At 39.6% G+C, this 17702-nt stretch overlaps 1 protein-coding gene across 1 annotated transcript in view; it reads right to left on the reverse strand.

Annotated features, from left to right (window-relative positions):
• The window catches only part of ELL2 (elongation factor for RNA polymerase II 2), a 47187-nt gene that overhangs the window by 13523 nt on the left and 15962 nt on the right, over window positions 1-17702 (reverse strand). The window contains exons 3-7 of the mRNA XM_044446830.1: window positions 14411-14532; window positions 10673-10836; window positions 7868-8127; window positions 2477-2601; window positions 2249-2342 (exon numbers count right to left, since the gene is read on the reverse strand). Of these exons, the coding sequence (XP_044302765.1) occupies window positions 2249-2342; window positions 2477-2601; window positions 7868-8127; window positions 10673-10836; window positions 14411-14532 (765 nt within the window). The remainder of the gene's footprint in view (window positions 1-2248; window positions 2343-2476; window positions 2602-7867; window positions 8128-10672; window positions 10837-14410; window positions 14533-17702) is intronic.

A 17702-nucleotide genomic window follows, 5' to 3' on the forward strand; every position in this document is an offset into this window, starting at 1 on the left:
TCTATAGCAGGTAGTTAATTCTGTGCCCTACAGATGTTTTGGGGACAGCTCTTATCAGCCCCAGCCAACATGGTCAACGTTCAAGGTTATGTTTTCTTTTTATATGGATCTAACTAATGGGAGGCTTTGCACAACACACTAAGCAATATTGTGTAGAAAACTATGCAGTCTGACCCATATGCCACCCTATTCCTAATACAGACAGCTTGGCACATAAATTGCAGGGTACTGCTTCTCTCCATTCAGTCCTCCTATAGGTATTCCAGGGGACACCATGGAAATATTGAGGTTTTCCCCATTCCTTGCCCCCAGTTGACAACAGCACTGGATAAGGGGATATGGGGGAGGAACCATCTTGTAAGCAGGCTGAAGCAATGGATTAGCCTGCCACCGTGCCCAGCTGAAAGGGCCAACTGTGACAGCAGAAGCCTCTACCACCCTAAAACAGCAGAAATAATCCCAGCAGAGAGGACACACCTGCAAGCTGAGATCTGAGCTGAGATCTGAGCAGAATGCAGTTTGTTGGCTGCTCTGTCCAGTGTCAATAATGTATGTTGCAGGCACCAGCCTTTTTGCTCAGTGGCTACCACAGCAATGAATGGGGGAGCCAAGGAGCACTCTGCTCATCCTGCTCTAAAGTAGGTTTGCCCTGTGCCATTGCGGCTGCTTTTTGTGGTGGCACGGGGAACCACTGACAGCTGTCCCTCTTGGCCACTTTGGGGTGACTGTCACTGGAACTTGCCTAGAGCCATTTAGCCAGAATGGCTTAGGATTAGGGTTGCCATTCTGGCTAACCCTTTTTTGCTGCTTTTGCCAAGTAACAGTATGGAGGGGTTTGGCTTGCCCGCAGTAGGTTAAGTTACCTGAGTTCAGGCGACAGGGCAAGTCACCATAGGGCACAGGGCAGCATGATTTCTGACTTTGGAGAGGCAGTTAGTACATTTTTTCCATGCTGGCTGCAAGGGGTGGGAGACTTCCAACTCTGAGGTTGCAGAACTTGGAGTTGGGACTCTGAATAATCCTACGATCCACCAACCAATGCTGTGGCGGGGGTGGGGGGCGCACAGGATTCCACTCTTACTTTTTTCCTATCCCAAAATTACTCAGTGCTGCTGGGGAAATGGTTTTTCACTGCACTGGGGGGGCAGTGAGAAATGAAATAACAAAATCATATGAATCATTCCGAAAAACAATCTTATGGGAAGTTGAGTACCTAAAATTTAGAGCGGTAGTCCTGTTCTCAAAGCATCCTCTCTCTGCCTGTTTATCTGAACACTTAATTTAAATATAAAGAGCTGACTTATGCAAAGTCAGTACATCTGTCCATCTACTCCAGCTGCCAAGGGTTTCAGGCCAATCCTATGTGAAGATGCCAGAGACTGAACCTCACACTTCAATGCATTAAACCTCAATGCAAAGCATGTGGTCCCGCATGGAGCCGTGATGTGGATTTTGCTGGAACATTTTGAAATGGAAATTTTCTGGATACTTTTCCAATACAATTGAATTGCATCAGACAATTTTCAATTTGCACTGGATATTTTTCCAATAAAAAATAAGTTTGTTTGCACTGTGCAATTTGCATCTGAACACTTTCAAGTTTGTATCAGAAAATGTTACGTTAGCCTAGAGAGATCTAATGCAGAAAGTATGTTTTACAAACATTTTGGAAACAAAGCTAAAAAAGGACTATTTTTGTCCAAATACACTGTAAGTGTGTGACCTGACAGATTTGTAGGGAAAAATCAAAGCACTTAATGTGATTTATGTAGAATGTTTTATTAAAACACCTGCAGGACTTTAAATGAAATAGCATGCACTTGTCTTTTATTGTTTAAATTTAAGAAAAAAAAATAGCAACCCAAAGAAATGTGTATGATGCACTGACAACCAACCACTTTCTTCAGCTAAGACTGCTGGAGCACTTACACTCACACTCTCACTCTCACTATTTATTAGTTCCATTTCACTCTGAGATACATATGTATCCTTTCATATTGTTACTAAGGATAATCACTTGAACATTATTTATTACAACTTTGGAACTGCCAAGCTTACATAATATTGTATTTACAACTGCATACATTCATTTTTACTAATGTAGTTATAAAATACAAAAAATTATGTGGGAGAACAGGTATTGGAAAATTTTTCACTATGCATAACTGCCACTGAGGTATGGCCCTTCCATCCACATAAACCGTGTCTATGGCATGGTACAGAATTTTAAAAGGGATGAATAAAATACCTGAGAAGGAGAAGCTGATGCAGCATCTTTGACAGTATTCAGAGGAGATTCCAAGTGACTGGTGCTGGTGGCATTCTGAGATGAATTTAATTTTCTGTAAAGATCACCCATATTCCACGTTACAAGGAAAATCACGCCAAATGTGCTCTAGTAAATCTAATCATTTCTTGGAAGTAAACAGTTTTTCTCTTTCAACTGTTCATATTATGAGAAGGAGACGCAACTTACCGAGAAAGTATTAATTCCAGTGACTGTCTGTCTATTTCATTGTATCCAGGCCAGTCTTTCTGAACTTCCTTATAAACATATTCTTTCAGTGTATATGAATTGTCCTTTGGGTTCAGATTGGCTACCTAAAGATAGAGATCAGAAACACAAGGAATAAAGGTTGTCACAACATTTTCAGTGCCTGGAATCTAGCATATTACTCAATATCAAACTTTATTAATATTATACTTAATTGTTCTGTACATCAAGAATACTTGGGATGGCTTACAAAAAGTAAGAAATTAACATACAAACATTACTACAATATTAACATATATAAACAGAGAACCAAGGCTAATTAAACTGCCTGAAATAATATACCCAGGCTCAAGAGTTTAAAAAATAGGGCTATTTACAGAGTCCTACAAAATTCTCTTTGATGGGACAGCCATCATTGTGATGACACCACTAAGAAGAACCTGGCCTATTTGGTCATCAGTGTTAACAATACCTTATTGGGCAATCTTATCACAGGCAATGAATCAGCAGAGGAAATGCCATTAATTTATGTCATATCCAAACTATTTAGGACTTTAAAAAGTAACTCCCCAAATCATTCCCGCCCCCCACAAATATCTTGAACTAAACCTGGAAGCTAGAGTAATAACTGATGCTCTTTGTGGGCACATATTCTAACTATAATGAGAAAGCTGCATCCTGCATCAGTTGCCATTTTCAAAATATCTCCATATACTATAGGCAAATTGTACAGATATGACAGTGTGCACCTCTTCTAGAAAAGAATAAGCTGGTGAAAAGTAGTAAGCTAAATCGGTAAAAGTTTAAGCTAAAACTGCACTTTCAGTCAATGTTGCTTTTAACAAACAAACCAGTAGAGAGCTAATGATATCAACAACATATCTCCCTCCCTTCCTCCCTGCAGATGCATGTGTCTGTATGTATCTGAATCCCTGGAAATATGATTCACATCTGTTCACAGATGGCAGACTCAAATTTACTGGTGGATCACTAGCTAATGTCGTGAAGAACTACCTAGCACTTTAAGCTAGAATGTACATTAAGGATGAGTTATGTTTCAACACTTAAGAGATCCTGGGTGTACATTCTTGTTTTGAAAATTGAGCTCAGGGATTTTGGAAAATTAGGGACTACGTAAAAATGTTGTGTGGGGTATAAAAGTCATAGGCAGATTTATTCCAAGAGCTGTCATGTAGCATACAGACTATCCTAAAAATAGCTTTGATTATTCCATGTATGTGAATGCATATACAGTCACAGATTATTTTCTTTTTCTGACCTTTCTGAATTGGAACTAACAAATGCATAAGAAGGTAGCTAGCCTCAACTCATCCAATTATTTCCAGCAAACACTTTTAAATTCCAACCAGTGAAAGGTTATTTCTCTATTCTAGGTGTTTAAACTATGGCCAGAATCCAAAGAAAAGATCTGCATACGCAGGGAAGAATTATACACGAAGCTGGAGCTTTGCTTATTGTTGTTGGCGCAGCAGTTTCTGAAGAAACAAACTGCTGTTTAGTTTAAAACCAGGCTGTCTCTCTGGTGGTGAAAACTGCTGTACTAGGAACAAAGCAATGGCATAACAGCAGGGGCTAGGTTCTGATGTTCCACTCAGACAAACTTTCTGAAAGGTACTTCTCAGTTATCTTTGTATAGTTCCTTCAGAAAGAAAGCCTGCATTTTTACAAATGTAGAATTCCTTTATCATCCTACTTTGAAGACTAGCACTTGGCAAAGAGAGGATCTCTGTCACTCATGAAGCTTTTTATGCACACAGTTCCAGAAAATGATCATGGAAGCACTTTTGTCCCCTCTGTGGCCACTTAAGGGGCTTTAATTAAAGCAGTCAAAGCAACATAATTTTAAAATATTATGATCTTGGGATGGAAGTTTAGTCCAAACTATTTTAAAAGAGCACTGAAACTGGAGTTTTCTAAAGTTACACAAAATTAATCAAGCAGTAGGTTTGAATGTATTCACTGTAAACTGATAATGATATCCATTTTTCAGGGTACTTGTTTGAATTGTCACTATAATGCCAGGCTAAGACCTTTTTATTTAAAACTTATTTTAATTGTTAAATTATTGAATTAATTAGGATTTTAAAATTTTTAGCCAAGAATGCACTGGGGGTTTTTAAATGATTTTTTTTAATTGTTATATTATCATTATTTATGTATGTATTCTTTGTGAGCCGCCCCGAGGCTTTGTTGCGATGGGGGTGGCATAGAAATGTTTTAAATAAATAAATAAACAAACAAACAAACAAACACTGTCCCAGTCTAGACATTATGGCTACTCATGGTTTGTTTAAAATAACGGATAATTGTGAATAAGTGGAAGTGAACAAGTCAGCTCTTGCCTGCCCACTCTCACTCAAGGAAGTAATCCAGGGATGTGACATCTAAACCCAGAACTGTTGGTTGTGGGGGAGTGACAACCCAGCATTAGAACTTAATGAACAAATTACAGTAATACAGGCTTTACATAACTTTGGGGTTGTTCTGATATGTGAAATACTTTGGTGTCTGGGTCACACACAATCATTCCAAAGTAAACTGTATACTTAAAGCAACAGCTGGCTTTCTATTCAATTGTGATGGTCTGACACAAACAAGGCACTGGCAACAGGGTGTGCTCAATTTTTTGTGCTTGTGAGACAGGACAAGGGCACCCTATAGGCCCTCTGTATTTACTGATGATCAGAACTGGGAATAAGAAGCTGATTAGAAATGTACAGTTGTCTCCGACAGCTGAATTTGGGGGGGGGGGTGCCTGTCCCCTCTTAGACTGCAAAGTACATGCGATCCAGATAGCGTTTTCAGGATTCCATACCACTGTGAAGGCCTTTCTCACTTTTCTATGCTGATCATGACATATGGACCAGTGCTTGTGTATGGATGCACCTGTGCTACCTTGTCCCAACTTGTAATGGCTTGATTATACCTGGAGATTCAAAGCAATATTCAGAAGCTTCATGTTCTCTGTAATTGCTATCACACATTGCCATTCTGCTTTTTAAATATAGTACCTAAATCATTAAGATAATTTTCTAATCAGCTTTCATGTTTGTGCTTTCACTTGCAAAGATCTTTTTAAAAAATTAGCTTGAATAGGAATGGATCAGATTTTCTAAGCCATTTCTTTGAGGAATGCATATAGATTTAAGATATGTCTGCATCTACTGTATTACATACCAAAAGATACAAGAACTGCATTAGTCTGTACTTCATCCTTGACAATAAGCACCTTATCACTGAGATAAGGTAATACTTCTGGATTTGGCCATGGAAAAATCAGATTAACTTTCAGATTAACTTTCCTACAATTTTAAAGCATACATCATGAGAAATACTAGCAGAGAACCTAATCACAGAATGGCTGTTTCCTACCAGATGGAAGGGAACTCAGAAAGTCTGATAAACTAAGCCTGTACTTTGCTTATTTCCTATGTTTTCATAGGGTAATGAAGGGCTGGACAGAAGTTAGATCAGGATCTATTGGTGGATCTACAAGCGATTTGCAGTAGATCAGCAAAGGTTTCTGTGTCCAAACAATTTAAAAATAGTGCAACAAAAAGCCTTGTTTACATCCTAAATTAAGCTGTTGAACCTGAGAAAAATTGGGGGAAACAAAAGTAGATTTGTATATGAAAGGGTTTATGTGGGAATTCCAGTTCTCATACAGGAGGTAAATTGGGCTGAGCATGTGCTCAGATGTACGGTGCTCCTCTACTTTGTGTCCACCTTCCAGAGTCACTATTTTGCACATGGCTTTAATCAGTGGACTTAGGGTTTTCGTGGAAAACCAAGTAGATCCTGCAATCTAAAGTCAGCCTTGTTATAATGACACACCAACTCCTAAATACATTACAGTTCTTTAGAACCATGAAAGAGTAGTTTTTGTCAAGCAAAAGTGTTATCGGGACGCCATCAATAAACCTCAAGATACGATAGCATTCTGCAGGTACTTGAAAGGCTGTTACAAAGAGGAAAGATGAGATTAAAATGCAGGACACAACATAATAAACATAAGTTACAGGAAACCAGATTCAGGCTAGCTATCAGGAAAAAATTACTGTCAAACCAGTATGACAGTGGAACCAGTTGACTATGGAGGCCGTGGGCTCTCCCACCCTAGAGGCATTCAAGATGCAACTGGAGAGTCATCTGAGTAGGATGGAATAGTTGCTGTCCTGGACTAGTGGAGGGGTGGGGGGTTGGACCCAATGTCCTTGTTTGTCCCTTCCTACTCTACTATGCTATCATTCTTTGATTCTTCTTCTCACAATTCTTTTGATCCAAGCCAATGCCCCTTACTTTACCTGGGAGTAAATTTGTTTATAGATTTATTTGTATTTGTTAAATTGTTTCTAGGCTACCCCTTAAGGGTGAATAAATACACAAGGTTACCATTTTACATAGCAAGATAGGCTGCTTATTCACAAGAGAGGTGGTTTGAGCTATTCGTTGCTTTCTTACTCTTTCTACTCCTGTGTACATATTTGTACTGCTGTAAGTATACAAAAAGCAGCACCAGAACAAATGGAGGACACAGAAAATACTGAGAGACAGATCGAAATAGCAAGAACTAGTGCAGAAATCTATTAGAATATTTCAAAGCTCAAACCTGATTTGCATGCTAAATCATGATTTAGCACTATGTGGAGGAGTCTCAATGAGCCCAAATAAAAGCATTGGACTTACATATGCCATTTCCCTTTCCATTCAGTCTTCTGCATAGCCAGGAGACAGACTTTCAACTTATATTCAGTTTCCAAATAAGCTATGTTGGGCTCAACATTTAGCTTGTTTAATTAACCATTGTTTATTGTATACCAGGAATCCTGGCAGCAACACAATACAAAGCCAAATTCTTTAGAAACTAATCCCAGCAGAAGTCCTCCCAAGTGAATATACCTGATGCCTTGCTCTGGCTTGTGCAGACTTATCCATATACTAAATCAAAAGAGGGGAACCTCTTTCAACCATAGCACTGCATTCCTTGCTTTATAAGCTCTGAGGGCTACATTGCACTGGTGGATGTGGCCAGAATGCCCACCAAAAAAGCACATTAAGCTCTTACTGCCAGTAAGTAAGACTTATAAGAAACATTTGAACTTTTCAGAAAGAAGGAAAAAAACATGCAAAAACTGTGCAACCACCCAATGGAGAAAGCACGTAGGACAAGAAAAGGGGGCGTGGGTCCCAGAGGTCCAGTCTGGAACACCAGGAGGGCTAGATTTGGCACTCCTTGTGAAACACTTTCTGGGAATGATGGCACTGTGGGGGTAAGGACTTTGTGCACAGAGATCATGAAGAATTTTTTGTAAGCAAAAGGAAGGGGTAAGAAGCATAAACAATCATCCTTACCTGTTGAAGAATAGATGCAAGGGAATTCCTATCTTTTTGACTAACACCATCTTTTAATAAGCGAGCAAGAAGCTCTGGTTTCTTGTAGGTCTTCAGTGCCAATAAATGAATTACTCTGTCCCTATATGGCCGCTGAGAAATACTGTTATTTGCATGTGTCTTGCGAATTGTACTTGCAGGGTTGATGGGAGTGGACCTTTTCCTCTCAGGTACTGCATCTGGAATACTTTGCGGTGCTTTCCGAATTTGTACTCTTTTACCTATACACAAAATAAACAAGATAACCATAATCTTTTCCCCACCTCAGACAAAACTGAGTCAACCAAAACTTGCTTCCAAACTGAACAATGGAAGAGAAATATATCTAACTCAGATTTATGCCATATTAGATATAAAAAAACTTCACTACCTGTTTAATTTATAATCTTCATTACCCCTTTCAAGGTTATTTAGCCCACAGTAAAACCAATAATTTAAAGATTTTGTTTCATTACCTATATATGCAAAACTGAAATAAAGTCTTGCAATGTATTTGCAATGGACAGAATTAGTCAATACTAAGCAGTATTTGTGCAAACTGGTCTAGGTAACTACACAACTCTGTTTGCTCTAATCACAATAGCATGGATGTTAATACATTTATCACAATAACTTGGTGATAGTGGGCAGTCTGACTATACAATGATGAAAATCACCACAGTCCATGACAGTCTGTGAAATCTTTGGCCTACCAAATTCTTTATTTTTTATTTTATGTATTCATACACCTTCTTCAAGTCAGCTTACCCAGTAAAACAGATAAGCACAGATATAAAATCTGAACTGATATCAACAATAACATCTAACAAAATAATAAGAATTCATTTTAAAGGTTCCTGAGCCCACCCACCACACAAACACATTTAAAAGACCGATCAGCATTAAGTTAGTCAGCTAAAACCAGATTTCAACAATCAGATGGCTCAACAGAGGCGTTGGCACGCGAGAGAAGGCCAGAAGCTCACAATGAGAGTCAGGCACTGGAACAAGGGGATTTATACTTGGTGCCCAGGGCCCAACCGGCCCCTCTGCAGCCCGACTCTGAGGCTTCCGAGCGAGTAGCCTCCCCACACCCTAGCTCTGGGTTGTTTAAGCAGGGTGCAGCTTCCCTTCCTCTAGACTCTGAGGTGTTTGAACAAGTTGCCCCCCCCCCCCGCCTCCTGACTCTGAAGCTGCTGGGCAGAGTCCTGGAGAACAGGAGGACGTAACAGGGAATTTATGGAACGCCCAGCTCCGGAGGAGATTGCGGCGGTTAGACCAATTGGGATGGCAGGAGAGAAGTTTGTCCCACCACGGACAGAAAGACATGAGAGGAGATTGAGATCCACGTGACCTTCCCCTCAGAGTTCAGAAAGGAGGGGGCAACTGAGCTGTGAGGAGCTCATAGCCAGAGCTTATCTGCTGCATCATAAGTCTTTAGTTTGCTGTGTGAGTTAATTGGAGACATGAGTTACGGCCTCACAACAAGAACTAAGAGAATTGTTAGTGCAAAAAACATTCCATTGTGAATGGGGCCATGTCTCTTGTGTCCACCAGCTCACAGAGTTCAATGGTCAGGCAGGAGTGAATGGGTGCAGGGTTTTTCAAATAATCTGGGCTCACAAGCCATTTTGGATTCAAAGCCAATGACTGGTACTCTGAATTGGCCCAGAAGCAAGATTCCTAAAATCAAGTAAGTAAAAGATAAACTGGAGCTAGCCAACAGAACAGAGCGAGCTTGATTCATGGCTAGGAAACATTAGAGAGCAGTCATGTAAACAGAATGTGGAAAAAAATAAATCACACCCTCAGATCAAATGCTGGTAATTCTTACAATCCCATGGATCCTCAAACCTGCATCTCTTCAAACACAGATGCTCGATGCCATTTTATCTCTCAAGTTTCCACTCTCCCCTTTCTAACTACTTACTTAAAACTATCTCAGTACCAATTGCATTCACATGTCATGAGAGATCACTGTAGTTTAATTTATACACGGGGACTATTTGTATCTTAATAAGTGTCCACAAGTAACCACTTTGGCATGGTGCTTATGGGTGCCCTGCTTATCATAATTTGTTGTTGTGCAACCCCAGGATGCAGGGTTGGTTTGAGGGCTGGATATAAACCTAAAACAATGGGTTATCTGAAGGTTTTCTAACCCTCACACAACCACTGCTGCTAGGGACCAGGCAAAAATGGAACTGTAGGTGCTTGGTGCAACACAACAGCCACTCTGGGTAAATTAAGCTATGGTGGGCTATCAAGTGATGAAAATTATCTCATTCGGTCCATGTGTCCAGGAGAGGGTATTCTGGGTATTTGGTGTGTCAAGTCCCTTGCAGAGGGAGTGACGGTCCATGGGGGGGGGAGCTTATGTCTGCAATTGTCATGGCATGTTGACAATTACACTGAACAATCATTCTATCTCCACTGTCATTGGTTTCTGAAGAAGAAAAATAAATCTGAACATAAGCTTATTTCCATCATGTCACAGAAGCCACAGTACACGCAGACACACATGAAGACCCCATCAGCTGTCACCTGCAATGGGCTTGAAATCATAGTGGAGAAGTTGGTGAATGGTCATGGCACACACTGATACTAAGATGGAGCTGGCAAACTGTCAGACAACAAATACACAGAACCGTAGCAGTAAGCATCACTGGAAAATAAAGGCTTATAGGACTTGTGTGTCAGCATCTATAGAAGTCTCAGCAGTTAACACATGAACTGGCATTGTGGTTAGTTACAGGCTATTATAGAAGGGGAAAAAGAGAGTCATACCTACATATGGTCCGCCAGGTTTTATGACCTTTGTACTTCGATTGCGAGACTCTTCTTCTGCCTGGGTCATACGTTCTCTAGTCATTTGGTAAGAATCATTTGTTGCACATACCGTAATTTTGTCCTGTATAAATCCCAGGCAACTGAGCTGTGAGGATCCAGTACTACCCAACAGTGGAAGAAAAGAAAATTATTTAAAATATATAGCATGGAGCACTATTACAAGTTGCGGTTCTGCATTCGCGGTTTCAGTCTTTCGCGGAATTTTTCTCCGAGCAACTCCAAACTGATCTCCTTGTGAGTAAGCCGGCACTTCGCCGTGCAGCGGCTTACTTGCAAGGAGATTGTTTCCTTCGAGTTTGGACTCGCTCGGGGAAAACGATCTCTGTGTGTGCCCGCCCCTGCCCCTGCCTCGCCACGCAGCAGCAAAGTGACTTGCATTTTTAAAGCAAAGTAGCATAAGATTGATGAAGATCAGAAGAACACCTCTTCTAGATCAGACCAAAATTCTGTCTAACCTAATATCCTGTTTCACATAGTGGCCAATCAAATGCCACTGGAAAGCCCATAGTTAACATTTGAAATCAATAGCTTTCCACCACTGTTGACCTCTAGGTAAGTGGCACAAGAGTCAAACTTGGGGCTGTTTGTCCTCCAACAACTCAGATTTCTAGGTTTGGATGTCACATAAACAACCCGTGGATGGGGTGTTCCAGGGCTGTTTACCACAGTGGAAGAGTATGTGCACTGTTTGGGGTGGGATACAATTCACACACTAAGCCTGCAACACTCAACAGTTAATTAAAAATGGGTTGTTATCACTGTGAAAACTGGGTTCCTGTAAGTCAAGTTCCTGTAACTTGGTAAGTATAAGCTCATATCATTCATATCCCACATGAACACAGCATTAGTATTACAGCAATTTCTATACAATAGCTGAAATTCTCTGGGGATTTACAGCAGTAGTGTTTATAGTGCTTCAAGATCAAGCACTTACAAATGCAATCATGCAAACTGTGTACATATTCTCAGCCCCCTCTGTGCATTAACCAAAGTAGTCTGGTGTCTACAGAAGCTGAAGCAACAACAGTTTAAGAGGCCACAGCAACTTAAAAAAAATCAAGTTGCACTTAATGCACTGGTGCTAAGAATACATATTAACATGCCTTTCATTCCATTCTATAGCAAAGAAACGATTCATCAGCAGTATCCGGGGTGTATTCTCCAATTTTAGCAGGCTAAATATTCAAAGTAAACAGTTCTTCTTGTCTGCTCTTTACTAAACACACAAACCCTGTGGAACATCTCCAAAACTGGGTTTACACCAAGACATGAGAACCCTGCATGGGTAGCTAGCCATGACAGGTTGTTGTGTCATGCAATTTCAGTGTGTTTTCTACAGAAATAATAGGAAGAAAAAGAAGAGATCCAGGAGCACAATTCATTAGTATCAAATATGGCAGGAAAGGCAAATGGAATAAGCGCACCAAAAGGTAGGGGAACAGTATTTTCTTCTTAGCAAGTTCCCCTTTCAGTTTTAAGTGTTGAATTGATACTTTTCAGTGACTTCTACCTTTCAATACTTGCTCTATTTTCCAGCTACTGCAGAAATGGGAATTACTAATTCCCTCTTTACATGATTCCTTTTCAGGGCCGCTACTCTGCTTCAGCAGATGCACACCAATCTTGTGACAGTTTTTGAAACATTCTAAGAGAGTAGCTACATGGGAAGAGTAAATGAACCCTACAGATGGAAGGGCATTGTAAATATACTGATGTGGATGCCCCATTTGCTTTGTCTCATTTAGCCACCTTCTAAGCATTTTTTAACTGTTGGGATTATTTGTGCAAATTTAAAGGTGGGAAAATAAATGGAGGGGAAATTTGCACAGTGGCATGAGATGCTCTGAAAAGGAGCTATAGAAAGGGAAGGAGCCAATACCTCCCCTATCTGGAACTTCTGGAGACTTGGGGAAGTGTTCAAAGGAAGGACTCCAAAAGCAAGAGTTCAACACTTGAAAGACAGGAGATTGCATTGCCAAGCGGGAGATATTCCCCCACTCCACAATCTTTGGCATACTTACTCCAATTGTGTTTCTTCCCATTTTTGGTGTTATTATTTGTCCCCCAGTCCTTTGCAGCTCTATGTAAATTAACCTATATGTAGCCTTCTTTTGTTAATTTCCTTGTATGTTACCAACTGTGCTTTGAGGTCCTGTTGACAGTTACAACATACAAGGGCACTGACAAGGCAATGTACACGTATCAGACAGATAAGTGTGGGGGAATAGTTAAAATAAAGAATTATGAATTGATTTGCCTAATCTCAAATTATAAAATGGAATGAAAAGGCATAGCTATCAGAGGGGGAAGGTTGAGAAGTCAAGATAGATTCTTCTGCAGAACTTCTTGGGATACATGCTGGAGCTGGCTGGAGGATGGCCGGTGAAGGCGGAGGATAAAAGCTTCAGCAAGCCTGATCATTTGTACTGTGGATTGTTCTGAAAACAGCCAGCCTATTGTGGCTGATTTGAAGGGTGGATTAGCATGACATAAAACCTGCCTTAAGAGTCACATAAGCTCTCATGCTACAAAAACTGCTACCATTCATTAATGTCAACTAGACAGAATATTTGGCAAAATTTAAAGGCACTCAGGAAGGTAAAAAAGTTTAAGCAACCTCTTTCATGGGAGCTTCGAGCTTTGACATTTGTTAAGTTCAGGCTTCCTTATATAATGGAGTTTTTGTCAGTGCTAATCAGGATTATTTGACAGAGGCACAACACATGCATACGCATGTGCACACACACACACACACACACACACACACACACCATCCCTGTAGGAAAAATCCTGATTAGCCCTGTCTAAAAAATTGCTTTAAGTGAATTTGAGTTTTAACCTGTCAAAACTCCATGATCCTGTAAAAAGGAGTGCTGCACACTTTCCTGAACATTCAAAGTACTGGAGAAAGGAAGGGGAGATGCAAGGCATTTGAATAAGGTTCATCTTCTGCAAAGGGGGTAAAAAGGGGCCACCTGCTTTCATGAGCAACGATCACTCATGGCTTTTGACAGCTTGCCTTTTGACAACTGTCAGGGGAAAGCAAAGTGAAAAATAAACCTTGTTGCAGCTTCACTGAGTGAATGCCCACAGTGGATGCCACCTGCACTTTGACAATGAGCATACCCCTAGGACAATGGCTAAATGAAGCTGCCCAGTTTGGATTTACAAAAATGCATAAGTGTGCATAGGCATACTTGTGTACACTTGGGGTAAATTAAAAACGTAGCAAGCCCGTAACATCCCCTCAATGCAATGCTTGATGACTTTAACATCTTTCACAGACTTTCATGAAAATGAAAGACTTTCACTGTCATGAAAGATGAGAAAGGCAAAATGGTACGGCCAGTGAAAAAAGAGCTCATATTTGCAGTGGGAAGAGAAGATAAGGTGTCATTAGCTGTTAAGTCCCCTGGGATGCTGCCTGGAGAACCAGGGGTGAAAGAATGGGGGATGATTCACAGTTGGTCTGATCATCTGAGGATCATGGATTGTTTCCATAATAATCAACCCATGGTGACTTATTACCAGGATAGTTTAACATGACAAGAAAAAAAGCAATAGGTTATTTCTTTTTAAAGGACTGCTTTAACCATTTCTTGAAAAAGCTATTTAAGTTCATAGACACAATAAATTTGCCAACAATTTTAGTTCCACACTGAAAAAAAGCATTACCTTGAAATGGTTTGCTGGACGCAGTCAAAGCTTCCCTGAGGATTATCTTTGCCAACATTTGACAAATAGAAATTAAAAGTATGCACTTCATTTGGGAGATCAGTTTTGGGAATCTTGACAAGCTGAAAAAGCAATTAAAAGAAGGTTCACACATGATTACTTATAATTCTAATATTATTAATAATCAAGGATTGTGTTTTTCCATATTCACAGCAAACCTGCAGTGTAGGGACATTATTCCCATATAACAGATGGAACTGCAACCAAGAGATGAGAGCTTGCCAAAGGGACACTCACTCAGTGCAACAAAGAATCGGAAATGAAACCCTGCTCTTCATATTACAATTCAAAGAATTTTCTTTGGGACACAAAGCTCTAATTAAACAATTTTTGGATTTCAAGATCCTGCAGAACTCATGATTTGACTTCCTTTCTCTGGTTAGGCATAGAACAAGCTGGAACGAATTCAAACAGCTCTTGTTCTACTTCCCCATGGTTGTGAGGTACCAAAAAAGTTGCAGCATCACCATATTAATCTCTATGTAATGAGTTTACATTTACAGCAACATTTATTTGTTTTAACAACTTGCTTCCTCTCCTCCCTTTGTCTGACAAAGGGAAATAGCTAGTATTCCAAGGTTATCGACTGTGGAGCATAGCAGAAGCAGTGCTAGATAGCTAGCCATTCAATATCCTGGACCCAGGATAACTTTCTAGACATTACTTTTGTTTAAAATTAAGATCAAAAATTCAGTTGCAAAGATTTCCTGGTTTACAAACTGAAAAGGATAGTTTAGTCTACATTATGATTAAAGTGAACATTTTTCTAATATAATTGTCAACTGCATAATTTCATTTTAAAAATGTTCCTCTGATGTCAGTATTTCATGGAGTATAGGGCAAGTAGGTAAGTATCTCTAAGCAAAGAAGTAACAGATACTTTTAAATGCATCTTATCTCCTCTTGTTCTTTAGCTGTTGCTACAAAGTAAGAGATAAGATAAATGGTAATAGCTATTGTCCTTCCAAGAAATAAGAATTGTGCAAATATTAGCACTGATACTTGCCTTTAACAGCAAAAAATTCAGGAGTTTTAAACAAACATTTAAAAAGTGGATTCACAAGCAAATCTAATGCTAAAGTTAGCTTAAGAATCACTCAGGACCTAGCAACTTCCAAGAATAGCTTTTGTACAAAAGCATAATGGGGACAGCATAATGCAGCTATGCTGTTCCATTGCTTGCAACCAATGCTGTATTCTAGCAGAGATTATAAAGTACTCTACTATGACAAGTATAGATAATGTATATTCAAAGAGAAGGGAAAACTCTGTCATGTGGCCCTATTGTAGAACAACATATGGTTATGGAGCAAGTGTTTAGAACACATAAGCAACACCAGAAAATGTCTAAATAAAATAACCAAAAGGAAACTGTGTCAAAGATGTTGTCCATGTCCAGCAAACTAATCTAAGTTTCTTCCACAAATGGGAATGTTGTAGAACAGGTATCAAAAGGATTAAGATAGAAAACACCCACAGCTAACAACAAGTCTTGTACACCTAAAGCACATCTTTGTGTGCACAATCCTATCCCCCTGGCAGTGATGCAAGGCAAGAACATGAGAAGGAAAAGCGCAAAAGTAATTCTGGTTGTTGCCCTTCTTTTAGGTAACAGGCAAACAGACTTAACTTATACTCCCTTGCAATGTCTGTCTATTCTTTGGGAACAGGAGGGGTGGGACAAGGTATGGAAAGCCTTTGAAAATCAGCTTCAATATATTCCATGAGTATGTAAATAAGGTTGTGGCTGAATAAATCTTATGCTGTGCCTATCGTTCCAAACTCTGAGCCTTTATGGTGCATCATTTATGTACATATTTTCTTTGTATGTTTTCTTTTCTCCAATATCTTTCTCCAATTCTCTTTTGACTTCAGAACTAAACATGTCTTTGGTATATGAGCTATAGCCAACTAGGCACCACTCCTGAAGTCAGTGGGGATTACTTCTGGGCAGGAATTTGTAGAGTAAATTTATTCTAACTAGATGAGGTTGACCTTGACTCCATTTGATATGAAACCTATCATTTACTTTTTTTAAAAAGAACTGGGGATCTTTTTTGGAGCCAAGAGGTGGCATAAAATGTTTCATAAATGACTGTGTAAATATAATAATGGCACTAATCTATTTAAACAGCTATACCAATGCATTAGCATTTAAGGAACTAAATATGAATATATTTTTGTAAGTATAAAATAGTATGGATGACAAAAATAAAAAAAGCTAGATCAGCTACAGTTTGTGCAATTTCGTATACTGTTTGTTGCTTGTATCCTATCTTTTTGTCTCAAGAAACTCAAGGAGGTTTACAGAGACCTCCTGAGGTATATTAATCTGAGAGTGAGGGACTGGCCCAAGTCACCCAGTGAGCTTCAAGGCTGAGGCTAGACTAGAACTTAGATCACCCAAGTATCATGCAGTCCAACACTCTAACCACTACACCATACCAGTTCATTTGACAAAAGCAAATGTAACTTTCTCTATATCCATACTCACAAATAACTTGCAGTTACAAACTCATATATTTGCCATATTCACACATTTACATTAGATGTACATCAACAGGGTAAGTTCCAAAGAGCCATAAATGATGTTTTATGCACACATAAAGAATTCAGCTGCCATCTTACTGCAGCCCCTTCTGCCTTTGAAAAAAGAGGAGCTTGAAGGACAGAGGACCCTTGGAGTTGCCTTTGATGTGGCTGCAACCAGGAGGAGAATGCAGTTTTCTATGTAAAGTAATACCTAAATCAATATAATTTAGGATTAGAGTTACTCAGCAGTCTTTAAACTTTGTGGGTCAGTGGACATATTCTGAATGGACTGGTATGGGAGCTCTCACAAAATGGAACTATGGGGCAACATGACCACTCCTAAAATGACTACCATGGTAGGCATAGCTGGTCACTAAAGACTATCTTCCCAGAAGGCAAATAGATGAGACTAAAAAAAAGTAACTTGCCCAAAAACCTAACTACAGAGTTTAAGAGAGGTTGGAATTTCCAAATCACAGAATACTCTTCTGAATCCAAATAAGGGTTGTGCTGGAAGTCAGTTCTTCAGTTTGCAGCATGTCAACCTCCCAGTTTAAAGAAGAATGCAATTGATTAAAAAAATAACCTTAATAAAAGGAGGACAGGGAGCTTAGTGAGTGTGACAAGAAGAGTTTATTGGCAGATTGTACCACATTGGGAACCCCAGTGATAACTTATAGAAATATATTTTGCCCAACAT

This window comes from Varanus komodoensis, unplaced genomic scaffold (assembly GCF_004798865.1).
Source record: "Varanus komodoensis strain SLA01 unplaced genomic scaffold, ASM479886v1 scaffold5, whole genome shotgun sequence".
Taxonomy (NCBI): Eukaryota; Metazoa; Chordata; class Lepidosauria; order Squamata; family Varanidae; genus Varanus; species Varanus komodoensis.